Source organism: Vipera ursinii, assembly GCF_947247035.1.
Source record: "Vipera ursinii genome assembly, chromosome: 1".
NCBI classification, from domain to species: domain Eukaryota; kingdom Metazoa; phylum Chordata; class Lepidosauria; order Squamata; family Viperidae; genus Vipera; species Vipera ursinii.
Window position 1 is genome coordinate 107,928,803 of NC_139512.1, and position 14,675 is coordinate 107,943,477.

General features: G+C 38.4%; 1 protein-coding gene across 1 annotated transcript in view; it reads left to right on the plus strand.

The window, feature by feature from the left end:
- Window positions 1-3,378: 3,378 nt before the first annotated feature.
- Window positions 3,379-14,675, plus strand: part of CHID1 (chitinase domain containing 1) — a gene marked incomplete at its 3' end in the record, with an annotated part of 52,875 nt that continues 41,578 nt past the window's right edge. Inside the window, exons 1-6 of the mRNA XM_083359482.1 lie at window positions 3,379-3,671; window positions 5,328-5,477; window positions 5,820-5,952; window positions 10,680-10,724; window positions 12,542-12,648; window positions 12,958-13,019. Coding sequence (XP_083215608.1) covers window positions 3,561-3,671; window positions 5,328-5,477; window positions 5,820-5,952; window positions 10,680-10,724; window positions 12,542-12,648; window positions 12,958-13,019 — 608 coding nt within the window. The 5' untranslated portion in view covers window positions 3,379-3,560. The remainder of the gene's footprint in view (window positions 3,672-5,327; window positions 5,478-5,819; window positions 5,953-10,679; window positions 10,725-12,541; window positions 12,649-12,957; window positions 13,020-14,675) is intronic.

The window sequence follows — 14,675 nt, forward strand, 5'->3', positions numbered from 1 at the left end:
CTCCCAGAATTCCTGAGCCAGCTACGCTGGCTCAGGAATTCTGGGAGTTGAAGTCCACGAGTCATAAAAGAGCCGAGGTTGCCGACCCCTGGCCTATCCATATTAGCAGCTTCCAGTGCCGTAATAAGCAGGGCCGGGACACGCCACCGTTTCTGGAGAAAACAGGTTGAGGACTCTGCGCTTAAAGTGGCCAATCTCGTAGGCGCGTCCTTTTGCAGAGCAGTAGAATTTAGTGGCGCATATGCAACAGGATTGCCTTGCGATCCCTCTTTAATCTGGTTTGCTCGATTGTGGCTTCAGCCAGAGACTGTATGTAGTAAACTAAAACTAATCTCATAACGCTATTGAGTTCACGGGGGAGGGGTGGGGGGACTTGTGAATCGGAAGGTAATGCTTTTGAGGGAGGTAACACTGAAATATAAACTCAGGGTTGTGCCGGTATAACAAATCTAAATTCTGTGGAATTTGTATAAGGGAATTGGAATGGATTCCTCTCTTACAGATGGAAAAGCAAGCGACATTGATGTCTTTATAAATCTGCAAAATCCTCTTGGATCCTTATAGTTTGTATTTTCAGGTCTTTCCCTAGTTTTAACTTTTGCATAGTGGGTTACTGGGTATCAGTTTGAAGAATGTTGTAAAAAGATAGGTAATTTACCCATCTGGTATTTTTATAATGTGGAATGGAATAAGGTAAACCATTTGATTAGAACTGATGGCCAGTAAATTGGGTGGGAAATGAAAAGAATGGGCTGTGCCCATTGTTGCACATTCACATTAATACAATTTTCAGTGACCATGATCTTGGCTTTCCACTAGATCTGGGAGTGAGAATTGCTCTGAGGTATTCTAGTTAGTAGCTTCACATCAGATTTTGCAATCAGATTTTGCATTGAAAATTCTGCTGTTTTTAAGTCTCTCGATGCATATTTCAAAAGAGGGAAGGCCCCAATTAAGATGATGCTTGAAAACTCATTGTTTTCATGGCACCTTTTAAATTAAAATGTTTTCTAAAACCCCATCTAATTAATTAAAGTTTGCAGCCCTTTATTGGGTGCTATCTGACTTCCACAACAGAGTCTATAATTTCCAGACAATTGACTTGAGTAAATCTGCCAGAACAGAAACATTAATTGTAATGGATTTGAAAAGATAACAAATTGATTTAACTATACAGCCTTTGTGGATTTAGAGCTATAAAAGTTTATGCCACAGTAATTACTCTATGGAGGCTTGCCATTCCCCCCCCCCAGAAGACATGTGTATTATTTAAAAAAATGCTTAAAACTTCCTCCTCCTCATTGAAGCAAAGTCTGTTAGTCTATGGCTGAAGACACTAGAATGTAGCCTTTAGCAGACTCTTTCTAGCTGGGTAGATACAAGAGATATTGTACATTTTTATTAGGCATTCCATTTGCAGATGGAAAAGCAAACGACAAATAGATCTTTATAACTTCTGCAAAAATCTCTTGGATCATTTTGGTTAGGGTTTTTGTTTTTTTTGTTTGTTTGCTTGCTTGCTTTTAAACTCTGGGTGACAATCTGACAAGCTTTACTGGTAATTTGTCTACATGTCCAATTATGGCTGCTGCTTGACCCTTCTACACTGAATGGAAAGGATAGATTGGATCTCGAGTTGTGTCCTCTGTTTATCCAAAGAAGATGACACATGATGAACCATATAGCTTCTGGGACATCTTCCTAGCCATTCTTAAAGCAATCCATTTGTGTGTTAAGTGTTTCTGGTCTTTGTGATGCAAATATATATATATATTCTAAATACTCTAAGTTTTATAAGATTGGAAAATGATTCTTTCCTCTGAATTCTGTGGCTATGCTTGCATGATAGTGCTGAAGAAAAGTGACTGAATAGAAAGGCCTCGACTTACAACCACAACTGAGCCAACATTTATGTTAAGTGAAAAAATTGCCCTATTTTACGACTTACACATTTGTTAAGTGAATCACTGCAGTTGTTAACTTAGTAACATGGTTGTTAAGTGAGTCTGGCTTCCCCATTGACTTTGCTTGCCGGAAGATCACAAAAGTTGATCACATGACCCCAGGACGCTGCAACCAACATAAATATAAACCAGTTGTCAAGCATCTGAACGTAAATTGCATAACCATGGGGGATGCTTCAATGGTCACAATTGTGAAACACAGTCATAAGTCACTTTTCTCAGTGCTGCTGTAACAGTCACTAAATGACTGTTGTAAGGCGAGCACTACCTGCATATGGCACATTTTAAAACTGCTCCATGGCATGCTTTCCCAAAGTTGGGTGAACTCAAAATCTCTGTCATCCTGATCTGACTGAAGGCTTGAAGTGCACAATGTCTGCAGTTAAAGAGATCCATGACAGTAGCTATTCTGAGAGTATATTAAAGGCAAGTCCAAAAACTTGGATAGAATGATGGTCCATACAAAGTTTCCAGAAATATTAAAATGGGGGGGGAATGAAATTGCAAAAAGAGAAGCACATACAGTGTTAATTTTGGGACACCATACAGAAGTCATTTTAAATCAAATGAATATACATTGTTCAGATTATTATGCATCTGTTTAAATTTTATTTAATGTTACAAAAGTACTAATAAGATGCCAATTTTTTTACATATAAGTATTGATTTTAGGAGAAGCAGGCAAGCAAAAAGGCAGTCCTCAAAACTCTTGACGGTATTATAGTAAAACAAGGAAATGTTATCTGTTCTAAACCAATGCTGAAAGCACCAATTAAAAGTTAATGCATGCTTATTCAGATGAAAGTACTCTTTTTAATCTAAACCATTGCCAGAGGAAAGGCTAGATCAGTGATGGCAAACCTTTTAGAGACCGAGTTCCCAAACTGCAACCCAAAACCCACTTATATATTGTCGGGTGCTGGGTGGGTGTGGCCTATTGGGTGGGCGTGGCTACGGTGGTAACGGCAGACTGGGTGGGACTAAAAAGTTCAATCAATTCCAACTTTGCGAGATCTTTTTTTTTCCCCGCGAGAAGTTGAAATTGATTGATTGAACCTTTTTTTTTTTTTGCACATGGCGGTGGAGGCCTAAAGCGAAAAGGTTTTATAAAACTCACCTGAAGGCCTAGGACTGGGGCAACAGCGCACGTGCCCACCAAGAGGGCTCTGCGTGCCATCTGTTGCATGTGTGCCATAGGTTTGCCACCATGGGGCTAGATCAGGGGTAGGCAACCTTGGCTCTTTTATGACTCGTGGACTTCAGCTCTCAGAATTCCTGAGCCAGCATGGCTCAGTATGGAAACCTCTCCATTTCTCCTCAGCATGGCTGACTCAGGAATTCTGGGACTTGAAGTCCACGAGTCATAAAAGAGCCAAGGTTGCCTACCCCTGGGCTAGATCATTGGGGGAACACTGCGAATCCTGTTAGAATCTTATTCTTGAGGGGACTGATGCTGGATCTATTCTTTTTAATTTTCCCTTACCTTTATCAGTAGTTTTTAAAAAATTATCGAAATTAGATTGTTATTCAATGTATAAGATGCCTGTTTCTATCTTCTTCATCCATAGACATTAGACTCAAATAACTAAAGTTGCCATGAAATGTATCTGCATTGGTCTTATTTTTGCCCTGGTTTCTCAGTTGGTTGATGCTACATTGTCAAAGACAGATTTGAAAAAAGTTTCCTCAAAAACACTGGAGGAAAAGGTAGGAGAACATGGTTGATTTTCTGGCATTAATCTCTGGTTAGCAAAGATTCTTATCAAATAGCGTGCAAATGTAGTACTTTGACCCAGCAGTATGTTCTTTGAGTACACACAGAGAATACTTGACAGATATCTATTAATTTCACAATGGTCTTCTTAATTTCTGATTAGATAGTTCTGGAGGGCAGCTCTCTCCTAGGTAATATAAAATTTTCATTTAATTGCTAAATAATATGTTCAATTTGTTAACAGCATCTCATTTATATGCATGGTTGTGTATGTTTTCTTCTTTAATTTTAAAACCAAAACAATAGCAATCCATTTGTGGTCATTCTGTTTCTCTGTCTAGGTAAGAATATATCTCTGCAATGATGACCCAATGGGGCACAGGTTGTCTAGTATTAGCTAAATCCAGAAAGTAAACTTAAGTGTAGCTCCCTCTTCTAGCCGTTAGCACAAAGAAGAGAGTGGCCATTCAAAGTTTTTCTATCTACTGTTTTTTCTGTTCATATGGGATGTGAAACAGGCACAAAATGGGGATGAGGGGAGATTGAGATTTTCCTACTTTGATTCTAATCCTAACTAAGCTATTTTTCATCAGTTTCATCATATCACAAAAATCAGTTATCCTGGAAGGTGTCAGACTTGAATGGAGTTCTGTGAATCGATCAATACTAGTAATAATAATTATAGGAATAGTAGTAGTAATAATAATAATACACCAATAGTGTTACAGACTGAATTGTCTAGATGAGGCAGCAATCCCTATCACTTTCAGCTTCCAATTGTGTGTTTCTGCAGCAACATGAACAGATTTTCACCAAACACAATTATTTAGGAATAGATAGGCTACATACAACTTTGTATTTGAAATTTGCTTCTGTATAAGAGACCTCAGATTTTCCAAGGTGGTTCCAAATATTAGTTTTACTTGCAGATATACAATCATCAAAGCATTGGATGTAGGTTTTTTTTTGAAAATAGGAACTATAAAGACATATTTGTGCATGCCTTATGATTGCTTAGTAAGTCCTCAGAATAATGGTCAATTATTGTAAATATATTAGAAAATAATGATCCAAAGTCCAAAGGATTTTTAGTAGATAATGTTAGAACCATTGTTTACACTGGGGAAGTTCAAATTGGTAGAAATTGATGACCATGGAGATCTTGGGAATTTTTCCTTGTATTTTTCAGATAGATTTGATCCCTCCAGGGCACCATGAGGTAACGTAGGGGCCATGAGAAAGGGAGAGTTGGCTAAATCACCATCTACCCTAGGCTGGATCTCTGCTTCTGTGTATTTGGGATGTGGCCTATGTTGCCAAGAATACGCTGAATTTAAATTTGGTCATATATTCCCTGCAATACTTTTCTTTCATTTCTGGAGAATGTACCATTCCCTTTTCAGAATTGTCATCTTGGTTATGATTATTGACTTAGCAGCTAATCCCATCTGTTTCCAGTAGCAATGGACTTGTGTTTATAAGTAGGGTGTGAAAAAAGAGCTTATCCTGTGTTTTTCCCTATCTTATATTTCTAAATGCACTACTTCACTATTAAGTTTTTATCCTGTAATTTGGAAACCCCCTATCCTTGAACTGTGTGTGCTACCAAATCTCTCTAAATCAATTCTACAATAACTTTATTTTGACAGACACGTCATTCAAATCAAACAGTACAGGAGCGTGGTCTAGTAGTTATTGATCCAACAGCAAAGGATATCGTCCTTGAACACAAAAGCTTTTGTGCTACAAAAGGACGTGAACACTCCTTCAAGGGAGAAACTTTGGGCTACATTACACCTGTAAGTATGGAGTGAAGTTGAGGTGCAACAGCTGGATGACTTTGGGCCAGTCACTGTCTTTCAGTCCAACACACCTCACAGGCTTGTTGTTGTGGGGAAAAATAGGAGAAGAAACATGTCTTGGATATGTTTGCCACCCTGAGCTATTTGTAAAAAATAAAAAATAAAGAGGATATTAATTAAACAGCGTAAAAATACAGGCTTCTTTTGTGAGGGGATAGGTTAAACTAGAGTTGAGGACCTTAATCTAGTTCTTTCGTTATAATTTACATTTGAAGATAGTAAATAACGTAGCAAATGTGTTTCCATACTATGTTCCTTTTCTTCTTCTTCTTTTTATAGTGGAATAGCCATGGCTATGATATTGCTAAAACTTTTGGAAACAAATTTACAACAATTTCACCAGTCTGGCTGCAGGTGAAGAGAAGAGGAAAGGAGAAGTTCCAGGTGACAGGGCTCCATGACGTTGACCAAGGTCTGTGCTTCATATCTTCTACCTGAGATCTGTTTCTAACGCTTTCTGCTGCCAGGCTTTCCGTTGTTAACTTTGCATTGTGAAAACCTGCTGATTTGTATAGAAATATTTATTTCTCACAGCTGGTAGGAAGGAAGTGTAGCCAATTTATAATAACTCGGTATGTTCTATGCAATACAAAATACATTTGATCAATGTAATAATGTCCCCACATTTTTATTTCAGCTGAGAATGTTATAAAATCCATACCGAAGTCATCCTAAAAAGAAAGATTGGCACATCTGTGTCAATTTTCTAGCCATATTCTCATTCATGAGGTACTTAAAGAGAGAATATGATGCATGCTTGTGTTTTCAAATTGTGGAGGCTTTGACCCAGTGTTCGAGACACGAATAGAAGTGGCATCTATAACAAAATATTACTATGTATTTTGATTCCTTATTAAAAGTGCTTTTGCTAAGGTGGTAGCTGTTAACGTCTTACCCCATGATATTGTACATATGGGATGCTTAAATAGACCCATTAATTCTGCCTTTCTCCCATTTTTCCATTTTCTTTTCCAGTGACATTTAACATTCAGTGAATAGTCCCATTAAGCCAATATGGGAAGTTTTCCTAAATTTTCCCCCTTCTGATATGGTGTATTTTGTTAATCTCGTTCATTTTCAGAGCATTTTTACATGGTTTTTATTGCTTCTCCAAATTCTTCCACAACCCACATTACTATTTTCATACTAACCTTTCAGGGTGTAAACATTGCAAGCATGGATGCAATGAAACTTACTTATTCAACCTACAGTATGTGTTGAATGTATAATGAGGAAGGCTGGATTGGAAGAACATGAACATGAAACTGAAGCATCATGAAACTGCACTATGCACATGTGGCCACTCTGATAGCTGAAAATGTAAATGGACAAAATTCTTATAATAAAAATCAAGAACTTACACAAAGACCTACAAGACAAAAAATCAAGAACTTGCAAAAAAGTTTGAACTTCTCATAGTGGGGAGCAAATCAACTCTATTACAATGCCTCCATAAAAACCAAATATCTAAAAATAGAATATGAAGTTATGATTTCATTCAGTGTCACAGCATGCTTCATGTCCATAGAGCCAGAACTAGAAAAAGAATCACATGAAGTGTTAATACCACTTTACAATGCCTTGGTAAGGCCACACTTGGAATACTGCATCCAGTTTTGGTCATCACGTGTAAAAAAGATGTTGAAACTCCAGAAAGAGTACAGAGAAGAGCAACAAAGATGATTAGGGGACTGGAGGCTAAAACATATAAAGAATGGTTGCTAGAATTGGGTATGTGTAGTTTAATAAAAAGGACTAGGGTGATATGATAGCAGTGTTCCAATATCTCAGAGGCTGCCACAAAGAAGGAGTCAAGCTATTCTCCAAAGCACCTGAAGGCAAGACAAGAAGCAATGGATGGAAATTAAGGAGAGAAGCAACCTAGACCTAAGGAAAAATTTGCTGACAGAACAATCAGTGGAACAACTTGTCTCCAGAAGTTGTGAATGCTCCAACACTGGAGGTTTTTAAGAAAAGACCAGACAGCCATTTGTCTGAAATGGAATAGGGTTTCCTGCCTGAGCAGGGCTTTGGACTAGGAGACCTCCAAGGTCCCTTCCAACACTATTATTATTATTGATCATTGCACAGTCAGCCAGATGTTCAGACTGGATTTGGCATTTTTGTCTACCTATTGAGTCCTTACCAAGGACCTGGGATAGGCAGATGTGGATGTTTGATGGTATTACAGATATTGTCGCAGGATGGAAGCAGTTCCTAGTAAGGCCGCCTTTTGCAATTGACTAATGGTGAATTTGTCAATGCCAATGGTGTTCAAGTGGTGCTCCAGTTGTTTTGGGATTGCACCCAAGGTGCCTATTACTATTGGTACTACCCTTGCTCGCCTTTGCCACAGTCTTTCTATTTCTATTTGTAGGTCTTTGTATTTTATTATCTTCTCCAGTTCTTTCTCTATTCTGCTGTCGCCAGTCACTGCCACGTCCACTATCCAGACTTTTCTGTCTTTCTTATCAACAATTGTTAAGTCCGGGGTGTTATGTTGCAGGTGCTTGTCTGTTTGAATTCTGAAGTCCCAGAGCAGTTTAACTTTATCATTTTCTATGACTCTCTCTATTTTATGATCCCAACAGTTCTTGCTTACAGGCAAATGATATTTCTTGCAGATCTTCCAATGCACCATTGCTGCTACTTTGTCATGCTACTGCTTGCAGCAGCTTACCAGGTGGTCCACTGTTTCTTCAGCTTCTTTGCATAGCTGGCGCTTACTGTTTGTTGCTGTCTTCTCAATTTTGACTTTGTATTCATTTGTCCTTAAGGTTTGGTCTTGTGCAGCCAGAATTAGTCCCTCAGTCTCTTTCTTCAACTTTCCTGCTCTTAGACATTGCCAGTCTTGTTATTATCTGTTTTCCCAGCTATTTTTTTAATGTACTGGCCATGTAGTGCTTTGTCTTCCTATGCCTCTATTCTTCCCAGTCCTCCAAGGTCCCTTCCAACTATTATTATTATTATTATTATTATTATTATTATTATTATTATTAGTAGTAGTAGTAGTAGTAGTAGTAGTAGCAGCAGCAGTAGTAGTAGTAGCAGCAGCAGCAGCAGCACTACACAATACATTTAATCTAGCAAAATACACTAAGATTGAAATACCCAGATTCATGGATCTCATCAATCTCTGCCTCCCTACCTACTTTCAGTTTGATGGGTAAATGTACCAACAAATCAGAGAAACACCATCGGATCACTACTTTTAAATCTCATAGGAGAAACCATAATGCACCATTCATAAACTATAATACCCCCACACATACAACCAAATGTATGGATAAGGTATGTAGGTAATACCTTTGTCATAATAAAAAAGGAATAACTAGAGAAGACAAATGAAATAATAATATGTTCAAAGAAATAAAATTCACACAAGAAGAGTAACAATACTTTCCCCTTCCTGGATATCCTCCTCAGCAAGAGAAATTACCGTGAATTAGAATCGCAAATCTATCAAAAAACAATCCATATTAATAAAAGTGCTCCATTATAGCTGTGTATATAAAGTGTTCATATACAGCCCCAAGAGGAGCTGTATTTGAACATTATTCAAATGAGCATGAACACACTGCAATAATCAAGAACATCAGAAAAAAGAAAAAAATGTCTATACATTTTTCAACGGCAAAATGGATACCCATGCAATTTCTCAAAAAGTTTAATGGGCACACATGCAGTGACCGTTCATACTTGCAACAGTGCTGAACAAGTGGTCCTTGGTGTTCTGACTGCCCCAGTGTCCTGTGATCACTTGATTACTATTTGCAACCCTCCCCACTAGCTTCCCACAAGCAAAGTTAATGGGAAAGCCAATAGGAAGTTGCAATGGACATGAAAACTGGACTTTGAAGAAGCAAGAATACGTTTGTACTTCAGTGTTGAAAAAGACTTTTGAGAATACCATGGACACTCAGGAAAAGAAACAAAAGGATCATAGAATAAATCAATCCAAAGTTCTTGTTTGAGGCACAAATGACCAGGCTCAAATTATCACATCTTAGATACATTTGAAGACCTAACCTTTTGCAGAAATCAGTGAAGAAGGAGAAAAGAGAACAAACAAGAGCAAAGACGATGGAGTTGACCAGTGATGGAAGATCACTCTGTCTGGTTGCTAAGAGTCAGCGCTTACTTTTTGGCACATTATTTATCTATCTTATCATTGTACGATGTTGGGAAACATCCAGCTTCGCAGGGAAGTGGGATCAAAAGCAGAGTTAGTTTGGAGTCACGGCACAACTGCAAAAAGGCTAGGTCTTAGGACCAACTCCACTCCCCAAGTGCCTTGGAGCCTAGGTAATTCTTCTGAAGGGTGGGCTGCCAGATTCCTCTATTATAGGCAGAAAATAATAATAGCTAGCTCAAACTCTACATAAGTGGGTCTGGTTGTTATCGTCTGACATACATTGTATCAATGTATTGTAGAAAGCCACCTTGATATAATAGCTAAAGGGTAGAAACCAAGAGACTATGAGTTTCAGTCTTATTAAGCATGATGCCAGCTGGATGACTGAGCCAGTCCATTTCTAAAAAATATTGCCAAAAAACTTCATGGATTTGTCCAGGCAGTTGCCAGGAATCAAGGCTGATTTGAAGGCACAAGATTATTATTAGTACCTAACTGAAATATGTTTTTGTGGATATAATTTGCCTTAATTTTATCTATATTTGTATACTTGTTTACTATGAATAGTTTTGAAGCTGCAATAGCCAGCTGAAAGCAAAAGAATTGGATGCAGAAAATGAAATTTATCTTCCTATGTGTTATCCTACTCTTAACAATTTGTATAGTTTTATATTGGTTTGTGTGTGTGGGAGAAACAGAGAGAAATAGAGGCAATTTATTAACTCTTTGGCCTTTATGTAATCTTTCTAGCAGAACCACTTCTAATCTGGTACCTTCCAGATGAGTTAAATTGTGAGTGTTGTTATTCTTGGTGATCATAGCCAACACAAGTTTGGATGTTGCTTAACAAGAGTTATATTTGACCATAGCTGAAAGGTTAGCCCAGCTGTTTCCCTTATATGCCCAAAGCAGAAGCATTTTAAAAGTTTTACATGATTATATTACAGATATTCTTTTGCAATAAGCCATATTCAGTATGAATCTTTGAATGTTATCTTTTACAGGTTGGATGAAAGAAGTTAAGAGAAATGCTAAGAACATCAAAATAGGTAACATTTTAATTTTTCACATTCAAATTCTAGAAGGCTTGCAGTATAAATGGATTTACCGCCCCCTCCCCATCTTAATTGCTGTTATATTTTCGATGATCACTCTCTTTGTTTGACCTCTAGGGAAAGTAGTATGTTGATTTAGTTTAGTCTGTAGTACAGTCTAGCAAGGCTGTCTTCGTATTCCTTATTATTGAGAATTGAAGCCTTAGGTAAAAGGTAAAGGTTCCCCCGCACACACGTGCTAGTCATTTCCGACTCTAGGGGCCAGTGCTCATCTCCGTTTCAAAGCCGAAGAGCCAGCGCTTGTCCGAGGACGTCTCCGTGGTCATGTGGCCGGCATGACTAGACGCCAAAGGCACACGGAACACTGTTACCTTCCCACCGTAGTGGTCCCTATTTTTCTACTTGCATTTTTTTTACGTGCTTTCGAACTGCTAGGTTGGCAGAAACTGGGACGAGTAACAGGCGCTCACTCTGCTACGCGGCACTTGGGATTCGACCCGCCAAACTGCCGACCTTCTGATCGACAAGCACAGTGTCCTAACCCACTGAGCCACCGCGTCCCTCATTAAAATTAAATAAATCTTTCTGGAACAAAGATGAGGTAGTGTAATGTATGTTAACTAAAGTATGTTAATTAAAGACCTATTACAGCAATTCTGTGTTCCTATATTCACTTGTCTAGCAAAATTTCATACAATCTGGATATGTCACAGATGTTTCAGTCTTGCAAAATGCAAGTAAAACCTGGAGATCCACAGTACATTCTGAATCCTTACCAGACATACTATTAACTCATTTTGAATAAGGAATGCTTGCAGAGATGATGTTGTTAGGGATGAGATGCTTTAGGAAAAAGAAAAATTGCTGCTTGGATAGACTTAAGGTAGCTTAGTTTTGGTGTTCCATGTCTCCTCACAACTAGGTCAATGAAATGAGTTATATATGAGGCTCTTCTTTAAGATGGTGTTGAAGTTGCAACAGGTTCATACTGCATCTATAGAACCAAACCATTGTGATAGCAAAATAGATATCCTGTCCCTAAGCCCCACAGAGAGACCCGGCTCAATTAAAAAGACTGACAATAGCTTTTAACCATTTACTTGAAAGTATATCTCCTCTAGTACCAGCTAACTCAACTGCTGAGATCAGCTCAAGGGATCCTGCCCATAGTTCCACCTATGGGTCTTTAGGAAGTGGGGCTGATCCTCCTCCTATCTGGTTTAACTGTCATTATCCAGGTAACCCCTCTGTCTAACGCATGGGTTAATTATTGTATATTTTACTTTGGATCATAGCACTAATTTACAAATACTTACTGAACTGTTGTTATTCTTTTCAGTTTTGTCTTATTTTCCATGGTTAAGGTTAGGGTTTCATCATACTGTGCCACTGGTCAAAGAATGTCGACTGGTGGCCCCCAGGGGGAGGGCGTTCTCTGTGGGCACGACGGACTTATGGAATCATCTTCCGGTCGAGCTCCGGATGGCGCCTGACCTCCGCTACTTCCGGCGCGATCTCAAAACCTATCTTTTTGAACAAGCTGGCCTGGCCTGATGGGATGGGGTTGGGTTTTATTAATCTGTTTTAATCTATTTTAATGTGTGTTAACTTATTCATGGGCATTTGTTTAATCGTTTTTAATTTTTGTATCTTGTTTTTTAATATGTATTGTCTTGTTCACCGCCCTGAGTCCTTCGGGAGAAGGGCGATATACAAATAAAATTAATAATAATAATAATACTTATAAAAACTAATTTTTTATTAAGAAAAATAATGGCCGTTTCTATGTTTTGTCCCTGTTTTATATTTAGTCCCACGGATTTTATTTGAAGATTGGTCTTATCATGATTTTGAAACCGTATTTGGCAGTGAGGATGAGATAGAAGAACTTTCTAATACTATGATTCAAATAGCCAAGGTAAAACAATACCCCTTAGGGGAAAAAAACCCCTAATGTTATTGTTTAAGTGATAGTAATAGTAAAAAAAATTAAAGTGACACAATGTTCAAGTTAACAGCTTATTTTGATAATCATATCCAGTATTGAACAAATGAAAACTGACCTCTAGATGTTGAAATACAGATAGCAAAAGCATTAAAACCCCAAAGCAAATTGAACATTTTTTGGCAGGTTGCCTGAAACCTTGTCAACAGTAAATAACAGGCTTCACAATATTTGTTGATGTGGATATTTGTTTTTCTTACTCAAATTTTTCTATTCTTTTAGAGTGAAAACTTTGATGGTTTTGTGATTGAAGTATGGAATCAGCTAGGAAATCAAAAACAAATGTAAGTCCAGGGCTTATTAAGATGCATGTCATTTTGGGGGAAAAAAAGTATTTGAACTATTAAGGGCTGCAATGAAAATCATGTTTATTTAAAGCAAATCTAATTGAAATCATTGTGATCACATCAAGGTTAAAAAAAAAAGAGCCTGAAAGTACAGTGTAAGAAAGTCATTGTCAAGAATTTCCTTTTGTAGGACAAGCGTTCTGATGCTATGGTTAAGTGTGGGAATTTCTTTAGTGCATGCTATTCTGGTAGTTTAGGGCAGGGGTAGGCAACCTTGAAAGTTGGACCATAAGAAAGGCTGAGCGCCAAAGAATTGAAGCCTTTGAACTATGGTGTTGGAGAAGACTCCTGCGAGTCCCTTGGACTGCAAGGCGATCAAACCGGTCAGTCCTAGAGGAGATCAGCCCTGACTGCTCTTTAGAAGGCCAGATCCTGAAGCTAAAACTCAAATACTTTGGCCACCCAATGAGAAGGAAGGACTCACTGGAGAAGAGCCTAATGCTGGGAAAGGTTGAGGGCAATAGAAGAAGGGACGACAGAGAATGAGGTGGCTGGATGGAGTCACTGAAGCAGTAGGTGTGAGCTTAAATGGACTCCAGAAGATGGTAGAAGACAGGAAGGCCTGGAGGAACGTTGTCCATAGGGTCGCGATGGGTTGGACACGACTTTGCAACTAACAACAACAACAGGCAACCTTGGCTCTTTTATGACTCATGGACTTCAACTCCCAGAATTCCTGAGCCAGCCATGCTGGCTCAGGAATTCTGGGAGTTGAAGTCCATGAGTCATAAAAGAGCCAAGGTTGCCTACCCCTGGTTTAGGGTAATCTGGGCAACATTGTAGGAACACCATAAAGCAGAGGTCCCCAACCGGTAACACGTTGGGGACCTGTAACATGGAGAGAGGTTTTTTCATGGACCGGAGGGGGCATGGTTTTGTGTGCTGCCTGCATCCCGCGGAAGGGGCTTTGCTTGTTTGTGCAGCCCAGTTGCTGGCATGTTGCGGCCCAGTACTGGTCCACAGACCGGGGGTTGGGGACCCCTGTCATAAAGAAAGTTATAATAAGGGAGATAATGTGACTCCTATAATTTGAAGAGGGAAGCTTTCATATGAATTAGAACAGGTTTAGGCATGTCTGAGTTGAAATGTCAAACCAAATAGTATGGGATTTATTTATTTATTTATTTTGGTTTTGTTTTATTTTAACAAGGAATACATCCAGTTCCTATCCTCTACAACCAAGGGACCTTGCAAAACTCATTTTCTTTGTGTTGAATCTGACTCCAAAAGTTCCTGCCTTTTAATGACAGAGTTATTTCTGTTATTACTGTTGTTACTGCTGTTAAATCTTCAAGATTAGAATTGATCCCCTGTTAGTTGTTCATGAACTCCAAGTCACAAAATATCTCTTGCTGGACTTCAAAGTGTCACATTTTCTTGTTGTTACTTGAACAAAAGGATCCTTAAATATTACAGATTTCAAATAAATATTTTATTGTCTGGATGAGGTTCTTAAATATATCTGCAGTTTTAAAAAAAAATCTGTAACTTTCAATAGCTGCTTTTGATGAAGCTGAACAATTCATTAGTTGTATTTAAGAAAGTACCATGTGCAAATTCTTTGGGAGAAAGCTGGGTATTACCACTTGTAGA